At 43.3% G+C, this 17212-nt stretch overlaps 2 protein-coding genes across 4 annotated transcripts in view; one reads left to right on the top strand and one right to left on the bottom strand.

Annotated features, from left to right (window-relative positions):
• The first annotated feature begins 4315 nt into the window (after positions 1-4315).
• LOC148828181 (uncharacterized) lies at positions 4316-8551 on the top strand. Its single transcript, XM_088925177.1, has 5 exons — positions 4316-4361; positions 5092-5159; positions 5937-5990; positions 7406-7492; positions 7976-8551. Exons 1-5 carry the CDS (start codon positions 4316-4318, stop codon positions 8549-8551), a joined length of 831 nt encoding a protein of 276 aa, XP_088781303.1.
• A 1587-nt stretch (positions 8552-10138) lies between these two features.
• dync1h1 (dynein, cytoplasmic 1, heavy chain 1) overlaps positions 10139-17212 on the bottom strand; it is a 43085-nt gene continuing 36011 nt past the window's right edge. For all 3 annotated transcript variants that reach the window (XM_088924824.1, XM_088924823.1, XM_088924822.1), the window contains exons 65-78: positions 17011-17171; positions 16507-16618; positions 16297-16357; positions 15784-15907; positions 15427-15540; positions 15024-15194; positions 14472-14689; positions 14236-14339; positions 13013-13221; positions 12576-12729; positions 12170-12312; positions 11807-11975; positions 11445-11572; positions 10139-10549 (exon numbers count right to left, since the gene is read on the bottom strand). In XM_088924824.1, the coding sequence (XP_088780950.1) occupies positions 10421-10549; positions 11445-11572; positions 11807-11975; positions 12170-12312; positions 12576-12729; positions 13013-13221; positions 14236-14339; positions 14472-14689; positions 15024-15194; positions 15427-15540; positions 15784-15907; positions 16297-16357; positions 16507-16618; positions 17011-17171 (1997 nt within the window). In that variant the 3' untranslated portion in view covers positions 10139-10420. The remainder of the gene's footprint in view (positions 10550-11444; positions 11573-11806; positions 11976-12169; positions 12313-12575; positions 12730-13012; positions 13222-14235; positions 14340-14471; positions 14690-15023; positions 15195-15426; positions 15541-15783; positions 15908-16296; positions 16358-16506; positions 16619-17010; positions 17172-17212) is intronic.

Below are 17212 nucleotides of genomic sequence, written 5' to 3' on the forward strand. Positions count from 1 at the left end.
AAATGATGGCATAGCCAAGAAAAGACTGACCAGGACTAGAATAGAGCATCTGATTTAGAGCAGGACTGTAATCCAAATGCTGTTGTTGGATTATTAACAAGGTTGGTAACAGTGAGAACCTAACCTTGGGATCCTACCACAGTTGAACTTGGAAGTGGAATTAAAATATCTGTGCCTGAGTAGTGTACACCCCCATTAAGGAACAGGCATGGATATTGATGGTTACAGGGATGGCCTCTTAAGATATTAATAATAATTGCTTACACTTATATAGCACTTTTCTGGACACTACACTCAGCACTTCACAGGTAATGGGGACTCCCCTCCACCACCACCAATGTGTAGCATCCACCTGGATGATGCAACAGCAGCCATAGTGCGCCAGAACGCTCACCACACATCAGCTATTAAGATCCATATGAAGATGGATCCCAGTGCTACTTTACCAAATTCTGTAAAGCAAACGTATTAACAGGGAAAGAATAAAGAGAATACATGTCTGATTCCAAGGCTGCAGAGGCTATACAACAAAGTGTCTTGTGGCTGTGGCTACTCCCCTTTCTAAGGTGCTCCTGTGTTAATGCAATTATCACAGCGGTAGAATAACACACTGTTCGTTTAGACACTCATCAGCTACAGTACCATACAGTTGGAATAAGAACCAGATGTAGGACAGAAAGCAGACTATAGAGACAGGAATGATAGCACACCACAACTCCTGCCAATTGTACAGCAGTTGTTTAAGGAGTCACACACTGCAGTTTCACATACAGTTGTAGCACTGGGCATATACTGTACAGTGTGCATGCAAAGTCACCACCCCCTTTCAAAATGTTCACCTTTTGTTGCCCTAAAGCCCAAAAAGAAGACAAATAAAATCGGACTTTTTCTAGTTTTATTTCTAAATTGTACCTTGCAGCATCCATGTGAAAAAAGTAGAATAACTGGGTTGGCTAAGAGAACACCCCCCCTGAGTAAATACTTGGTGGAAGCACCTTTTGCTTCAATTACAGGCTTGAGTCTGTTTGGATACATCTCTACCAACTTCGCACACCTAGAGGGAAGAATATTTGCCCTTTCCTCCTTACAGAATTGTTCAAGCTCAGTCAAACTGCGTGGTGACCGCTGATGGACAGCCCTCTTTTAGCCATTCCAAAGATTCTCGATGGGATTCAGGTCGGGGCTCTGTCTAGGCCACTCAAGGACATTCACCTTCCTGTCCTTCAGCCACTGTATGGTTGCTTTGGCGGTGTGCTTTGGGTCATTGTCATGTTGAAAGGTGCACCATCTTCCTATTTTCAATTTCCTGGTTGAGGGCTGCAGGTTTTCTTCAAGCATTTGCCTGTATTATGCACCATCCATCTTCCCTTCTATCTTGACAAGTGCCCCAGTCCCAGCGGAAGAGAAACGCCCCCACAACAGGATGCTGCCGCCACCGTGCTTTACTGTAGGAATGGTGTTCTTTGGATGGTAAGATGTATTGGGTTTTCACCAGATGTACCGTTTTGCATTGCAGCCAAAAGGTTTGATTTTGGTCTCATCCGACCACAGTACCTTTAAGGTGCTTTTTAGCCAAATGTAAACAAGACTTGATGTGGCTTTTTTTAAGGAGTGGGTTTTTTCTTGGCACATAATGTCACATGCACACAATGACCAGTCTTTGCCATAAAGGCCTGTAGCTCATTCAAAGTTGCCATCGGCCTCTTGGTAGCCTATCTGATCAGTCTCCTCCTTGCTCAGTCATCCAGTTCAGAGGGAGGGCCTGATCTATGTAAGGTCTGGGTGGTGCCATATGCCTTCCACGTCTTAGTGATGGTCTTGACTGTGCTCCATGGGATACTTAAAGCTTTTGAAATCTTTTTATACCCATCTCCTGACTTGTGCCTTCCCACAACTTTATCTAGAAGTTCTTTTGAAAGCACCTTTCCACCCATAGTGGATTCTTTGCTTTGAAATGCTCTTCCAAGCAGTAGAATCATCTAGAAACAGCTGCTTTTATTCTGAACTAATCAAAATCACAATTGATCACAGGTGGGAGCCAATTAGTTTGTTCTGTGATCTGTAAGGTGATTGGTTATACCTGAGCAAGTTTACAAATGCAATTGTAAGGGGGGTGTTTACTTATCCAAATAAGATATTTTACTGTTGTAATATCAATTAATTTTCAGAATGTTTTAGAATTCAATTTTCACTTGGCTAATGTGGGCTACTGTGTGTAAAAATGGAACAAGCTTAATTTAATTTGTTTTTATTTTAAGAGTGTCATACAACAAAAGGTACAAATGTTGAAAGAGGGTGGTGACTTTCTATACCACCTGTATCTGTTACACAGGTATAATACGTTCTGGAAACTAAATCGTTTCTAGGTTAAATCGTAAATATTTTAGATGTTTGGATCATGACTGACACGAGCAGATCTAACCAAGTCCCAGAAGACAGTTTCTGCAGGCTGGTTCACAGGATGAGTCAGATGCACAGCTTATTTTTTCAATAAACCGCTGTCCTGTGATTTCAGCAGTGTGCACCCTGTTGATCAACTGTGCTGCTGACAAATATTAATCAGCATGATGTATTTGTCATGTCTGTTCAATAAAATATCAGTGCACCAGCTAGAGAAAAGACTGCATTTGTTGCAGTTATAGCTGTTCATTTGATACTCAGTGTATATTTAAATACATAATCAAAGTAAACACGTACACAATGCAAATTTAACCCAAGTTTTTTACTTGAAAAAGTTGACGCAGTGTGCTCAGAGGAAAGGAAAGGGTTGATTCGCCAATTTGATAAGCAAGGGGTTCTTTAGAAAAATAAGCTTTTATCAAGGATGATCATCCTTGGTCCTAGCGTGTCCCAATCCAAAAGATTCTACTCGTCCTAAGTCTTCAGTTTCTAAACTTTTCATTTTGACCACCAAACCGGTCAGTTATTAGTTATTCGAGTAGTTATTGGAATGACAAATGGGAACAGTAGCTCCCATGGATCACTTAACTGAAGTCATTGACTATCTTGATTAAAACTCACGTTCTTTGTAAATATTTATACATTTATGCTTTATTGGTAAAAACGTGAGTTTTCGTACTGCGTTGTGTCAGCGGGCGCCTCGAAGAAGGCGAGTGTCCAAAAGGATTCACGTGTCAGCAACGGGAGCACTACCAATCAATTTATTCACCGTCAGTACTGAATATTAAGTGTGAGTACCCAAACAAATGCTAAGCGGATAATGAAGCCTACTGTAAATGATATGAATTAATTCCAACACGAGTACAAGCAACACCGTGGCAATAACAAGCGATATATTCCGAGGAGACTCGTGGTAACAGAAGAATTAATATACTGTACCGCCAAAAGCACCACAGGCCGCACAGGTAATTCCAGGAACCGTCACAAAAAAAAAACGCGCCTGCGAAAAAAACAAACATGCTCCAATAGGCTTGGTTTTTAAAAAATGGTTATTGATATAAATATTTCGTTTCAGTGTATTTTATTTTCATTTACCTCACTTAAAAGCAATTTTTTATACTACATGATTCATTTTTGCAGGTAGCCCACTATTCGTTTTTAACTGGCGTTCACACGCAGGGCCAGTTCAACTCAGTTTGCACAAGGGGAGGGCTTCTTATTAATTTCCCCTACTGTAAATCAAATTATTAATAAAAGAGTCACAGTCCATTGTTTTGTTTCATTTGGAATATAAATGCAAACCCAAGACCTGTGTCACGCTTCGTTTGTGCCATAACACTGTCCAGAGTGGCACCACAGAGACCAGCTGTTACAGACGTTTTCCAAAGCAAACCCAGTCCCAAAACGTCTCTATGTTTTGTATCCCGAGTCTGGTCTAGGACTCCAAAGTTGAATCTCGGTAAGATCCAATGTTGTGTTCAGTCTGCATGTACTTCTAGTTTTACAAAAATCCTTTGAGCGTTCTTGCTTAGATGCAACAATTTCAAACATTTTTTTTAGAATTACTTATAAAAAATACTCCAGGGAAATAATACCCAAACTTTTCACTCATCACTTCTTGCATACAACAGTTGAGTCTAAATATTGTAATACCACGCGATATCCTTTGAGACCTGTAAACCGCAACAATACGTACAGCAATACTTCAGGCAAGGCGGCTGACTGATGTTATTGCATGACTCTATGAAAAAGTCCAACGTTAAAATGACAGCTATTAAGAGTACCTCTTCTCTTTCGCTTGTAAATAACCCCCTTCAAACAATATCAACGATGCGCTGGAGTCCGGGCTTCCCGACGTGCAGCGTCCTTCTTTGGCCTAAGGGGGCGCCAAACGCAAGTGTTTGTAGAAGGCAGAATGTCGGATAGGCGCAGAAAGCGGAGGCAGAAACAGGCGGAGCAAGGTAAAATGCAAAGTATTAACAACACCTATTTAAATTAGTCTTACCTGCTTAAAATGCACGTTTTCCAGACCGTGGTGTGCGGCTGCATTTTGCCCCGCAGTAAGCAATTTTTTGTGTATTCATCAGCTTTCTCTGCTCTTCACCCGGAATTGTTTCTAGCCTTTTTTTTTCAACGAAACAAACATTTATTTAATTTTGCGGCGACGTTAAGGAAAATAAAAATCTCGCCGTCTATTCGGCATGTACAATATTTCAGAAAACCGATATTGAAAATGGTACCGTAGGCATAGTTACACATCCGTAACATGTAAGTGTGCACCTGTAAATACACCGAACTGAATTGTGAATCAGGGAGGCGACACCAAGTGCGCAGGGCACGTGTTTACAAATAAAGTTTTCACCCCACTTGACCAGAACTGCTTTGAAGTATTGTGTCGCTTTCCTAAACCCTGGATCCTTGTTGTAGATAGAAATAAGAACTGTATTTTGATGCTCAGTGTATGTATAGCGGCAAACAGCACTGTTGTAGCACTATGCTAATGCAATAGGGATGCTTACAGAGAGATTTGTTATTCTGGTGAAATTATTCGGGTTTCATGAAGACGCCTTTGTGTTAAGGCTTTATGATTTAAATGGTGCTGCACAAAGACATCCCCAGTGCTGACTGGAATATAAGTTGATATTTAGTTAAGAGCTGACTTGTGTTCTGTTGCCCATGTATTCCTAACAGGGTTTAATGATGGCAAAGATGCAAGGAAAACCTCAGACAGTGTGGACAGGCTGGCATTCAAGTACATGGTGAGAATGTCATAAAGCACGTGTTGCATTAGAAAATGTGCAGCCAGGAGAGAAAGGTACTTCTGTTATAAGTTTCTTATTTTATGTCGTGGCAAATTAAACAGCAATTTAGTGATTTCAGGCACTGTCTCAGCCTCTACCTAAGTTAGTTTTCAACAGTGACAGCAGCACTGTCATTGTCCAGATATGGACCAGGGGCACTATTACAGATGGGAAATTAACTATCTTAACTGAAAACCCTAATGAACAAAAAATCTAAAACTTTTTCTTAAAGGTCAACATTTTATTTGTCCTGGAACATAGTTAAAGATAGTCTGGGGTAAAAGATGTCAAAGAGGCAGGAACCGAGAGTAGCAGTGTGGGTTCAGTGGGAGACAAAGAAGGGCATCGCCTGCTGAGTACAACCTTGCACAAGTTCAGACAGATAAGGAGGAGGCTTTGCAAGGCCGCAAAATCCCTCTGTCATAAATGCTCTGAGATAGAGCAAAGGGCAGAGAAAATAGGGTTCATGTGCTGTTGAAATTCAGTGCAGTACGGGTAAGGACTGCAGCATCAGAGCGTTAGGGAATAGTTCTGGATCAAATGAAATGCCTGGTAGTAGAAGTGACAGTGAAAAACTGAATTAAATCAAAATCAAGTTTGATTACTGTGCAATTCAAGGTCACTTCTCTCCCTTAAAGGACGGTCTTTAGGGGCCGAGCACAAACATCACTACCATGTAACTCGTTGCTCTCCATTGTGGCAATAATTTGTTCTGGCTTCCTGTATCTTCCCCAGGAGAAGTGTAAAGTGGAATCCAGCACAGACTCCGAGTCGGACACAAGCCCCGAGGTACTGCTTGAGATCTACCACAGCACAACAGCCAGACCACATCCACCAGCCTGACTTACAGATGCAACATTAAGTGTATATGTAAGAGGCAGAGCATTGCAAAAGTAAATACATTGATTTCTGATTTAGCTGTCAGTCTGTAAACAGAAACAAAATGATTGAGAGGTCCTTCCTGGATGCCTTACACCACATTGATATTGACTATAGAGATCTTTCCCTGCCCTGCGGGGAAAATATCTCTCAAGAATATTCTTTAGCATCCTGCCACCAGGCCCCTTCAGTCTCATGTAGATAAACAGATCTCACATTATGAATCATACCTTGCAATCTGTCTGGAAAGTGTCATCATCAAGACCAGGATGTTTGCAGTATTTTCCTGAAGGCGCATTAAAGAGGTATAACATGCGCACTGCCTTTTCAAATTCCTGGTGGGTCCAAAAAAAACCACCCCCCATTTTCAAATGCAGTAAGATATTTAAATACTCCATGAATCACTTGTTCAACATTAACAGGGCACTAGACTCTACACCATAGATATTCAAATATACTGTACAGTACCTTTAATATCTACGGTGTAGTCTGCAATCGCATAGAGAACTACAGTACTTTAGTGCAATTTCATTTGTCACATTATTGAAAATCCACTTGTGACCAGATCTGTCTAACCACGTTTGTAACACAGAGAAGTCTATGGCCTGAGGTTTTAAGTATTGTGTCAGATTTGACCCTGCTTTGCCACATAGCTAACAGAAAATTGGATTTTTCATTAGAACCCACCTGGCTTCCTAGGACTGTGTCAGTTTTACCTTTGGAAGGCAGCCGCTATCTTGAACCGTAGCTTTAATGACTGCTACTGCGCAGTTTAACTCTTGGTGCACCAGGGAGGCGTTTTTTGGAGACCAACAATCCCTTTTCAGGTGCTGTGCAGGTTCAGGTGCTGAATCTTTCCTGATCAAAAACTGTGTGAGAATATTTCTGGAGGTGGAATGGGTGCTTGTATTGTAACTTTCTGAGCAGCAAACCTAAATAAGGAATGTGGATTGTATTGTTTCAGTCTGGGAAGCTTTGGCAGTGAGTCTTATGCCCCAGCTCCCCTGCTATGTCTCTTATGAATGTGTCCTCCTGTGTCTGTCCATTCTGGTTCTCACTGTCTGGAAATGCAGCAGGTTTCTGTCTCATGCAGCTGTCCGCTTGGAAGAAGGGGTACATTAGTGTGACTGAGGTTATTTAGACTGATCTGTCTCTCCTCCACAAGTCATAAGATGTTGATGATTTAGAGAGGCTTCTGGTATCCTGACTAGAGAAGGCTTGATTTCGTGTTTGGTCTCACCCATGGATGCAGCGCACCAGCGCACACTCATGGATATAGTCATTGGCAGGTAAACGGTGTGCTTCGGTGTTCTTCTTTTGCCTAGGGATGTGCCTCCAGTACACCTGAGAGTGGAGCTACCAGGAAGGTGCTGTCTTTGGTGCAGCAACCTAGAGGCCGGTCTTCCCTGCCAGTGAGTGCGATTCTGAATACTGCGATCTACAATGAAAACGAAAAATCTTACCTGTCTGGTTTAATTGACTTTCATCCATCCTCATAGAAAAAAAAGTGATATACTCAAAAGTAGAAAAAATGGGACCCACTAGGTCCTGCTCCTGGAGAGCTGGTGTGTCTGGTGTGTTTTCAAAGCACATGCTGATGAAGTACTGAGAATGCCTATTATGGTCTTTTGTCCCATGAGGGCAATAATGACCTGATTTGGGTTAAGATCTGAATTGGGCTGAAAACTGGACCTGGATAACCCATCCCGGTAAGAGCCTTGGAATTGTGTTGGGCAGTCTCCATAGTCTCGAGTCTTGACTAAAGCCATTTATGTGCAAGGTTGTAGTACCAGTATTAATAATCCTGAGTTAAAATCAAAGGAGTTCAGGTGTATTCTTCTCCGGATCTGTTCCAATGTCAATTCTGCTTGGATTTTTCACCTGCTTCTCCACAGTCTTTGGACCCGTATGACGGCAGCTCTGAGGACTCCTCGGATACGTCCAGGTGTTCCCGGAGCCGAATCCAGGGGGGCAGTGGATTGAGGTCCAGGACAAGGTCAGTGACAGCCGTGCCAGCCTCCTCTCCCAAGGCCCCGGGGAAGAGAGGCGACTCTGTGAAACTGGGTGAATTACAGCTGCCTTCTGATGTCCAGATGAAGTCCTCCAGTGACTCGGAGGTGAAATTTGGGGAACCTGTGTCCCCAAGGGGTGGCAAGGGCTGGAGGGAGATGCCTGTGGACTCAGGAGTGCATACAGAGGCTTCACTCTCCACACCCGGACAGTTTGCCTTCCTAAGCTTCACCCCAGCCCGGCTGCCCACAAGCACCTCATACAGGAGCTGGACTGGGTCTCTCAGAGCGCACCCCAGATCTGAGGAGGGGTCCCCCGGAAGTCCTGAGCCACTAGCGTTCCTCCCCAAGCGCAAGTCGGGGTTCCCGGGGGCCGAGTCTGGCGAACGCTGCCTCAGGAAGAAACAGCGGACAGTTGAGCTGGAGGTAGGCTGTTCTGTTCCCAAGTCCCAGTCCAGTTGAGGAGTGAGATGAGTACTTATTACTGCCGGCAGCATGATGTTTCTTGGTTGTGATATTGTTATTGGCTCTGACATTAGGTGCCTTTAGTAATTGATTTTACAATTTCTTTCAGGACACAGAGTGAAGAACTGAAATCCTTTCTGCTGCTGATGAACAACACGTAATTGTCCGAAGCAGTTCATGATGCACTAACTTTCCCAATGCACTTTTTTTTTCCTTGGACATTTGAGTTTTGAGTATGATTTTGAAAATTGTTAAAAATCACAAGGGTAATCAAGAACCCTGTTTTTTTGTGAATGCAGTTTATTTGCATGATAAAATCACAATAAAGTTTATCACGGGTGAACAAATTCTAAAACCGTTTGAATACTTTCAGCATTTTAAAACTTTCACATTATCTGAAATTTGCTATATTTGTTTGCCTGTTATTTTTCAAGTCTTCCTCCTTTATTCCAACAGTTTTCCCTTAGAAACTGTTACATATGTTTTTTTGAGGAACTAAGAGGAGGCATTACAAGACTTTCACCTCAATGTAAGTTTCCTTTGTGCAGCTCTAATGCATGGCTGGAATGTTGCAGCTTGAGACAGATTCCATTTACTGTGGCTTCAAATTTTACCTGGATTAGAAGTAGTCCCATAGGTGTGATTTTATACAAAACTGTCCAATAAATCTACACATTTCTACTGCTGCTGTTAAATTCCACACTGGCTAAAATTAATGGCTAATGGCAAAGTAGTATTTTTATTCTAAAATACCATCTTCAAACCTCAAGATCTAAATGCAGATCAAATAGTATTTTTGGAACTCTTTTACAATTTCTTATTGGAGTCACCTATCAGGGCTTTTGGTTAACCCAGGACATGATGCTGTAGTAGGTTCAGTTAAGATGCCTGCCTGCTCTCCACTCAGTGAAGTGACAAATTGTCAGTGAAGATTAAGGGGAGGTAGTGTCAGATTCTACTTGCAAAAGTACTTAGTTGCTTTCCTACAGACCATGAAACACATAGTCATGTAACATCCAATGTTGATATGATAACTGACCACACAACTGTATATTCTCACAGAGCAAGAATTGATGACAGCAGGAACATACTATCATATCGTCTCACAGAATACTGTCCATTTGGATTATGCATTTTAGATGCAACATTCTTGATGCAGAATTTATAACTATTACAGTACCAAGTTCAGAACAGTTTAAGGATGTCCTTTTGTCAAAGTTGAATAGGGTGTAATATATAAAATAATTTATGATTTAGTTTTTTTAATCTATGAGCTTCCTGGTGTAATACTTTTATTGATCATTCTTGTTTTTTAATCAGAACATGACTGTGTAATAAATACTACTACTTCACCTATCGTTAAAAAATAGAAGCACTAAGTCCAGGAATATCACAGACACTTTAAACAATGAACCCACCGGAAAGGCTCATATCAACAGAAAGTGCTCTCATCCTTGTTCAAGGAGGTTGGAGTGATAGAAGAATCTTTAGTTCAAGTCTGCTTTTCACCTCTAGAGGGTGCATTAGATGAATATTTCTGGTACATAACTACACTCATCCAGTTAAGGAAGGAATGACACCAAAGACAATGGAGACATTTTATTATGTATTTTGACATGGGTAACACACACTTTTCAACTTTTCATTTTCCCTCCATAAAATATGCAGATTCCTTCGTAAAAACCATCCTTGCCAACTAACCCTCACTTTCTCCATCTCAGGCCATCCGCCAACATGTCTCAGACACTCTGATCTCCCTTTCAAAGTATAATGAGCTTATGTAGTTCTAATGCAGTTAAACTGTTGACTATGGTTACTTGATTTTCCTCTAGAAAGTTATAGTTAAACGTTGGAGCTGTGATGCGTTTACTCAGTGCAAAGCACAGCCACTCCTCGCTCATAGAAGCTGTGGGGGTCCTCCTTAGTTGCGATATCAAAGTCGACCGTAAAGATCAGATCAGCACGAGTGAAATTCAGGTACACAGGCAGAGTAACCTAAGAGGAGAAAGCAAAAAACATTAAGGACCGTTGCCTTATTGAAAGCAGTGGATTGTGTTCAAATAGCACACAAAGGTCTACATCGTGTTTTCACTAAAAGCAGTCTGTTTTTCTTGAATTAGGCATGTGAACAGCTGTGCACTGGAAGTATCCTGATGTTTCTGCTGATTCTGATTAAGTTGCCTCTACTTTCATTTTACAATACTTTGTCCACAGAGAGGCTTAGAAACTCGCTGAGGAAACTGGCAGAAGTTAAAAATGTTGCAATTATTTTTCTTCAAATTACTGAAACGTTTTCTGATAGAATGTCCTGGGTTTCAGCCTGGGATGGACAAAAGGAGATAAAATTTGTGATTTAATTGAATGGTTTTTGACGCTTCAATGTGGCTCTATCACTATTTTTTGTAGAGTTTTTGTAGAACATTATCCAAATTACGGAATTTCACGCTTTACAGAATTGTCTCCAATTTTAGTTATAACAAACTCTTTGAAAATCAAAAGTCACAATGCTCCTATGTTAACAAAAGCAATGCTTTTTAAAAAACGTAATTTGTTCTTCAGCTTGCAGCAGTATTTGGGAATACTGGTTATTAACTGATCACATTATTTGCTTCTTGGAAGTTAATGGCAAAATGTAAGCATGGAGCATCTGGCAGCAAGATTTGTTCATCCACCAGTGGGGTGAAAAGGTGCAAAGTGAGGGATTCTTTCCTCTTCCAAAACCAGTACTGGGAATTGACAATACTCTTGCTTATGATGTTTGTATTAGCAGGAAGTGAGGGGCAGCACAGAAGAGCTTGAATACAAATCTAGAACAATCAGCTGATGGGATTAGTACTGATGGCTGGCAGGCCTGGCCTTAAGGGAGACGGGGAAGGACAGCGAGGCTCACCGTGTTGGCCTTCCTGTCAGCACTCATCTGTTTAATCCAGCGCAGCTGAGTGAGGGGCAACTCTGTGGAGATGGCGGTGGACAGGGACAGCTTGTTGTTGCTGCAGGTGGCACCCTGGAGCTTCAGACCTGGGGGCGACCAAGTGTTAGCATAACGGAAACGGAGGCATCTGATGACATCAGAATACCAGGGGTTTCACTTTTTTATGCCAACTCATGACACACATGACACACCCTGTGGGTGCTATATACTCTTAGAACATTTAAATGAGCAAAAACACTGCAATCACAAAGTGAAGGCAAATCATTTACTTGATGCTGTCGACGAGCCGAGCTGCCACAGCTTCAGGACCTCAAACTGACCTTTGATGCCAAAGCTGCAGGCATCGAGGGCGGCACCCTGGGACGTGGTGACATTGACCTCCAGACACAGCTCCTCCAGGGACCAGCTGTTGGCTTGAGCCACGTACTGACGTGTGGCTGTAATGTAGGCCTCTGGAACAAACAGGCTTCCCAAGCAAACATGGATATTCTGGAGAACCACAAATGATAAAAAAAAAAGTCAAGAAGGCTGACTAGCACCATAATGTTAAAAAGTCTGAAACGGAAGAAGATGCTCTTTGATTAGAGACGCATCAAGTAAAAAACATTGTGCAACTCATTGTGTAGCAATGCAATTAGCTGCAGGTGAGATCTTAAGGATTTTCCATTCACAGGAAGCACTACCTTCAGCTCCTTTGCTCCTCCGCTGGCTGCTCCCTGGGAGATCACCTGCAGCTGCTTCACCCGATCGCTGAAATCAGCCACCCACTGGATTACAGTCATGGAGGCTGGGACTGTATAGCGAGACCAGCTGTGAGGCAGGATGCCTGGAAAAAAAAAGAGTCTTTCAGAGATGGCAGCTACATTGCCTAAGTCACCTAGGATTCATGCAGAATGAGTTAGTGTAATGTCAGACTCACGTACGCCTTGTGTTATCACTTCTAGGTGTTAAAAAGCAACGACATTCAAAAAGAAATTCATTAAATAAGCAAGTTTGCTGGGTGGGTAATAAAACAAAGACGGTGATTCCTAAGGGATTCCAGCTAAACAGGACAAGATAAGGGCTCTGGGTTTTTGCTCAGGCACCTACCCTTGACCAGGTCGTTGATGAGCGTGCGCAGGTAGTTGGTCTGCTTCTTTTTGCCCTCGCACACCTGCACCACATCTGCCAGGTCCTGGCGCACATCCTGGAGCAGTCGTGCGCCCATCTTCACCTCCCTCTCAAAGAAGCGGAACAGGGGGTCCTGCCGGGCCAAAAGGACATCAGTTCATAGCTACCGCAGCAACACTTAAACCACTGGCAGCCCACTCCAACACAGAAGCACACATGCACTGTGGCCTTATAAATTCACTCCATTATTCAGAGCCTTGTAGGTCAGTCTATACTTTGAGATGTCCACACAAGAGTTAAATTTACATCTTTGAATTGGCCCCTACGACCCCTAAGGTAAGAGAGGTGGAAAAGAGGCTGGTCTGGAGAGTCCCTGGGTGCTGAGAGAGCATCCGGGCCACATGGAGGAGCCTCACCTTGATGTTCTCAACAGTGCGTTTGAGAGGGTTGACAGACTGGGGGATGAGCTGCAGCCAGTTGCAGGCAGTGGTGTGCAGGGTCCTCATCCACGCGGGCTGCCCGTCGGACGTGGAGCTCGTGCGCTGCTTCTTCTCGGTCTCATAGGCGAGGTCATCCTCATCCTCCAGCATCTGCATTTTCAGCATCTTGCCCATCATGTCAATGCCTGAGCCCCAGCAGTATGGGCAGCAGGTTGGAGGGAGGGGGGCAAGGCAGGGAAGTAAAACAAAATTGAAGCACACCAATGCATTTTACTAATAAAAAAATTATAACCGTCTTGCCAAAAAATTAAAAAAAACACACTCTACAGGGCTTTCTGCAACTTCTGACTGGTTCCAAATTCTTATACCAATTTCACAATGTACCAATTAAAACCCAGTGATTTCTCTTAAGTGCAGAAACAAGTCTTGACTATTTCACAAAGCTGCTGCTGAAATGATCATGCATTTTTAACTCTAAAACATACACAGAAACTAAAAACAAATTCTGCAACAAGCAAATGAAAGACTGAAAGCAGAAAAAAAAGCAAATGACAAAGACTTGAGTGGCTTGGGAAAACCGTGCTGGTGACATGATGGTTAGTAAAATGCAGTGAAAGTGAACAGTTGCTGGAGGATGAGAAGACCCTTATTGTAACGACACAGCTAGGAACAGAACAGATGCGTTCACATGTGCACGTTTGCGAAGCAGCCACAGGACTGGTGGGTCAGGTGAAGCGCTGTGGGGATACCAGACCAGCTCTTCAACTGACAGGTTCCAAACAGCAGGAACAACTTTGCAAAGTAAGCTTGCTGACTAATCATTCTGGATGGACCGCGGTCTTCATCAAGATATATACCATTCCTTGAGACTGCCACAAACTGGAAAATGAATGGTGTATGAGAATGAAGCAGACTGGAGATGGTACTGTGTAACTTCACTATTTTCTCAACTGTGCACATGCTCAAGGATGTTCTGTCAGAAGCAGAGGGGAAAATGACACATTTCAACAAACCGTCTTGAGCAAGTGGTCTGTAAAAACAAGATGAGTTAGAAAGAGGAGGAAAAACCACAAGAGATGTTAATGGAGGAATACACACGGGAGAGTGAAAGCTTTCAAGAGCTGAGCAGAGACGGAACCCCTTTTTGTCAACCTCTTGCCAATCTGTAAATCGTGAAAAGCGTTAGAGAAGCCTTTTACCCTGTGTTGTGAGGAGGACCTTCTCAGCGTTGCTTGGCAGCCCCAGCCAGGATGGAGTCTGAGTGTCAGGGAGCATCTCCACCCAGTGCACAAACTCCTCCCGCCTGAATTGACAAGACAGGATCACTGAGTCAACACGCATCATCACCCTCATAGTCTGGCTAAGGTCCTACAGATGTCACCAACTTTCAGTTATATGTTGAATTTAAATGGATGCAAAACAACACCAGGATTACCGAATGCCATCAGGCATCTTGATATCCTTGTGACCGTCGACCTTAAAGGCCAGTTTGAAGTCGCTGTCGAAGCTGGATGTGGTGAAGATGCGCTCCAGGAAGGTGTTGAGCAGTCTCTGGTCAAACTCATTGTCAACTCGCCCGCCATAGATGGACTGTGCCATCAGCGTCTTCAGGGCTGCCCAAGGGATCTTGTCAGGAGAGATGTTCTGCCGACCCTGTGGTTAGGTACATTCTTTAACATCCAGGCTCGGGTGTTACAAGTATATAGAAACAGGAATTCATTTTCAGAAATAGTCCAAAACTAATGAAGGAACATTACTAAGATACCGTTCTAAATGATTGGGCAGGAACAGACCTGCAGTTATGGCACCTTATATACTCCTTTAAAGCAAACTATTTGATTCCAGCTCACTATCTCATGAGATAAGCAAATGTAAAAATTTGGCCAGTATATACATTGAAAATTGACAATTTTATCAGGCTGGCACAGAGGAGAACATGGTGTTAAAGCAGGCATGTGTCAATGCGTGTGGATCAGGCAGTCCTTACCTTGGCGGTGTCATCCAGCCAGGTGTCCACTGTGTCGCAGGCTGAGCGCAGGTCCGACTCCCCAAATTCGTACTTCTTGGACCAGCCCAGCGGGGCATAGCGCAGCCGCTCCTGGATGATGGCGTGGAACCAAGCCAGGAGGAAGTACAGGCGGGCACGCTCGTTCGGGGCCTGCATGGCACAGGGACAATCGGGTCAGCATACAACTTCCTGAAGCCGTGTTATTCCTTACAAAACACTTCTCCAAGAACACGACAGTCTTCCTTTCCTCACACTGGGTTTGCTGTTGCTTGTGGGTATTCGTGAGATTTCTTTGTACTTCAACACAACCACAACCTCTCATGTCAATGAAAAATCTGGCTCCTGTTCCGTAATGCAGAGATATGTCGGAGTGGGCCCTCACCTTGCACATGCGGGAGACAGGGATGCTGCTGAAGGTCCTCAGCATGTTCGCCTTCACGCCGGGAGGCGGCTCGAACACGAAGATGCGCCCGGCACGCAGCAGGTTCACCGGCACCTGGGGAGGAAGGGCAGCGGATGAGGTAACACGCTGAATTCTCGAGTTAAAAACAAGTGCTTCAGCTTTGGAAGCGATACTAAAATGTGGTGTAGATCATGTTGAGGTTGCGAGAATGTGACTAAAACCGTCACATTCTTCGAGCACTTCCTCCTTACCAGGCAGTTTGCTGACCTTCATTTGAAAAGGAAATTAAAATACAGAATCTGATACAATAATGGAAAGTGCCAGAGAGAAGCTGACCTTGGGGTTGATCTCCATGGTGAGGAAGAGGCGGAAGCTGGCGTGGGGCTGCATGGAGTGGAGCTTCTTCTCCAGCTGCATCAGCCACCCAGGAGCCAGGTGAACGTTCTCCAGCATCACCCACCTGCAATCATCATCCCAACAGTTACAGCACAGCCTCACTGATCTCACCACTGCTTACCCACAAACAAGTCAGTCAACTCCACGCTACAGAACTTCAAAGACACTGCTTAGAGGACAAATCATTCTTTTTTTTTAAACATTTTTTGAAATGTGAAAAAAATAATGTCCCCCAGGAAATGATGAAACCTCGCGTGCTATAAAACTTCACTTGGAAAGGTAGTGCACATATAACCTATAAATCTAATTCTAAAAGCAAAATGCATGTCTTCAATATATTTTAACGGAGAACAAAGAGGACACACTGGACAACCCTTGTAATCTTGCCTTTAAGCACAGTTCCTAGAGGATTGCTGAGGTAAATGAGTGCAAGTTCCTGGTTGTCACACCCACCTGCCAGACTTGACTGCTGTGTTGATGTCCCTGTCTGCTTTGTTGAATCCCTCAGCAGATCCTACAGGAAAGTGACATTTTTAATGCATCTCAGACTTCTCCATTTGTTAATACAATCAAACACCAACATACCTTGTTCAGTTTTGGATTAAAAGCCTACAGAATTTGAAAACTTGAGAAAAAAAAACTAGATCCTCTCATTTTTCTTACCAATAGAAACAGATGTAATTTGTTTGTTCTGTTCAGCAGCCAAATCTCTCACAAGACCGCTGGCGTCATAGCCAGGGACGGAGCACATCAAGACTGGAGTACTGGGCTTCACCTGCCAACACAAACACAGGTCACAAAACATTTCATCAGCAGCAGCAGTGCACTCCAAGCCTAGAGTGCTTATTACAGGAATAGTGGATAATACATGGCGTCTCATGACACTAAAATCTTTAGTTTAAGAATCAGTTATGGGTCATGTCCATCAGACCACTTATATTTGTTCGGTGATGGCTGGCTTCTAACGGAGCCGACGTCACCGTATCTAAAGAGATTTGAGGGAAAATAAAATTTCTCACTGCCTGCAGTCAGTGGTTTAAATACAAGATAATAGAGCAGTTTGATATTCTTCCTCTTGTAAAAAACAGTAAGGAACAAATCATGTAAAAACAATAATAAAATGTGATGTTTTAGAGAACGCCTTGGTAACCCACTGAGGAAGGTTACCTCGGTGTCCACAATACTGCCGAGGTCCAGTGGCTGCTCGATGATGGCCATGAAGCTCTCTCCCAGGACCTTGGACACGAAGATGTGGGACATGGCCAGCAGGCGGTCGGGCCGGAAGGCCTGGATCAGCAGGAGCTGGTGAATGGCCTGGCCAATAGGAGCTGGGCAGGGAGAGAAAACGGGCAGGAGTAAGGGTCATATG

The sequence above is a fragment of the Atractosteus spatula genome, chromosome 9 (genome assembly GCF_055471065.1).
Source record: "Atractosteus spatula isolate fAtrSpa1 chromosome 9, fAtrSpa1.hap1, whole genome shotgun sequence".
NCBI classification, from domain to species: domain Eukaryota; kingdom Metazoa; phylum Chordata; class Actinopteri; order Semionotiformes; family Lepisosteidae; genus Atractosteus; species Atractosteus spatula.

Excerpts from the sequence above, each read along its gene's own strand:
- LOC148828181 (XM_088925177.1), top strand. The coding sequence starts at position 4,316 with ATGTCGGATAGGCGCAGAAAGCGGAGGCAGAAACAGGCGGAGCAAG. Across the intron at positions 5,991-7,405 it reads AGTCGGACACAAGCCCCGAG|GGATGTGCCTCCAGTACACC; the intron begins GTACTGCTTGAG and ends TCTTTTGCCTAG. Across the intron at positions 7,493-7,975 it reads GAGGCCGGTCTTCCCTGCCA|TCTTTGGACCCGTATGACGG; the intron begins GTGAGTGCGATT and ends GCTTCTCCACAG.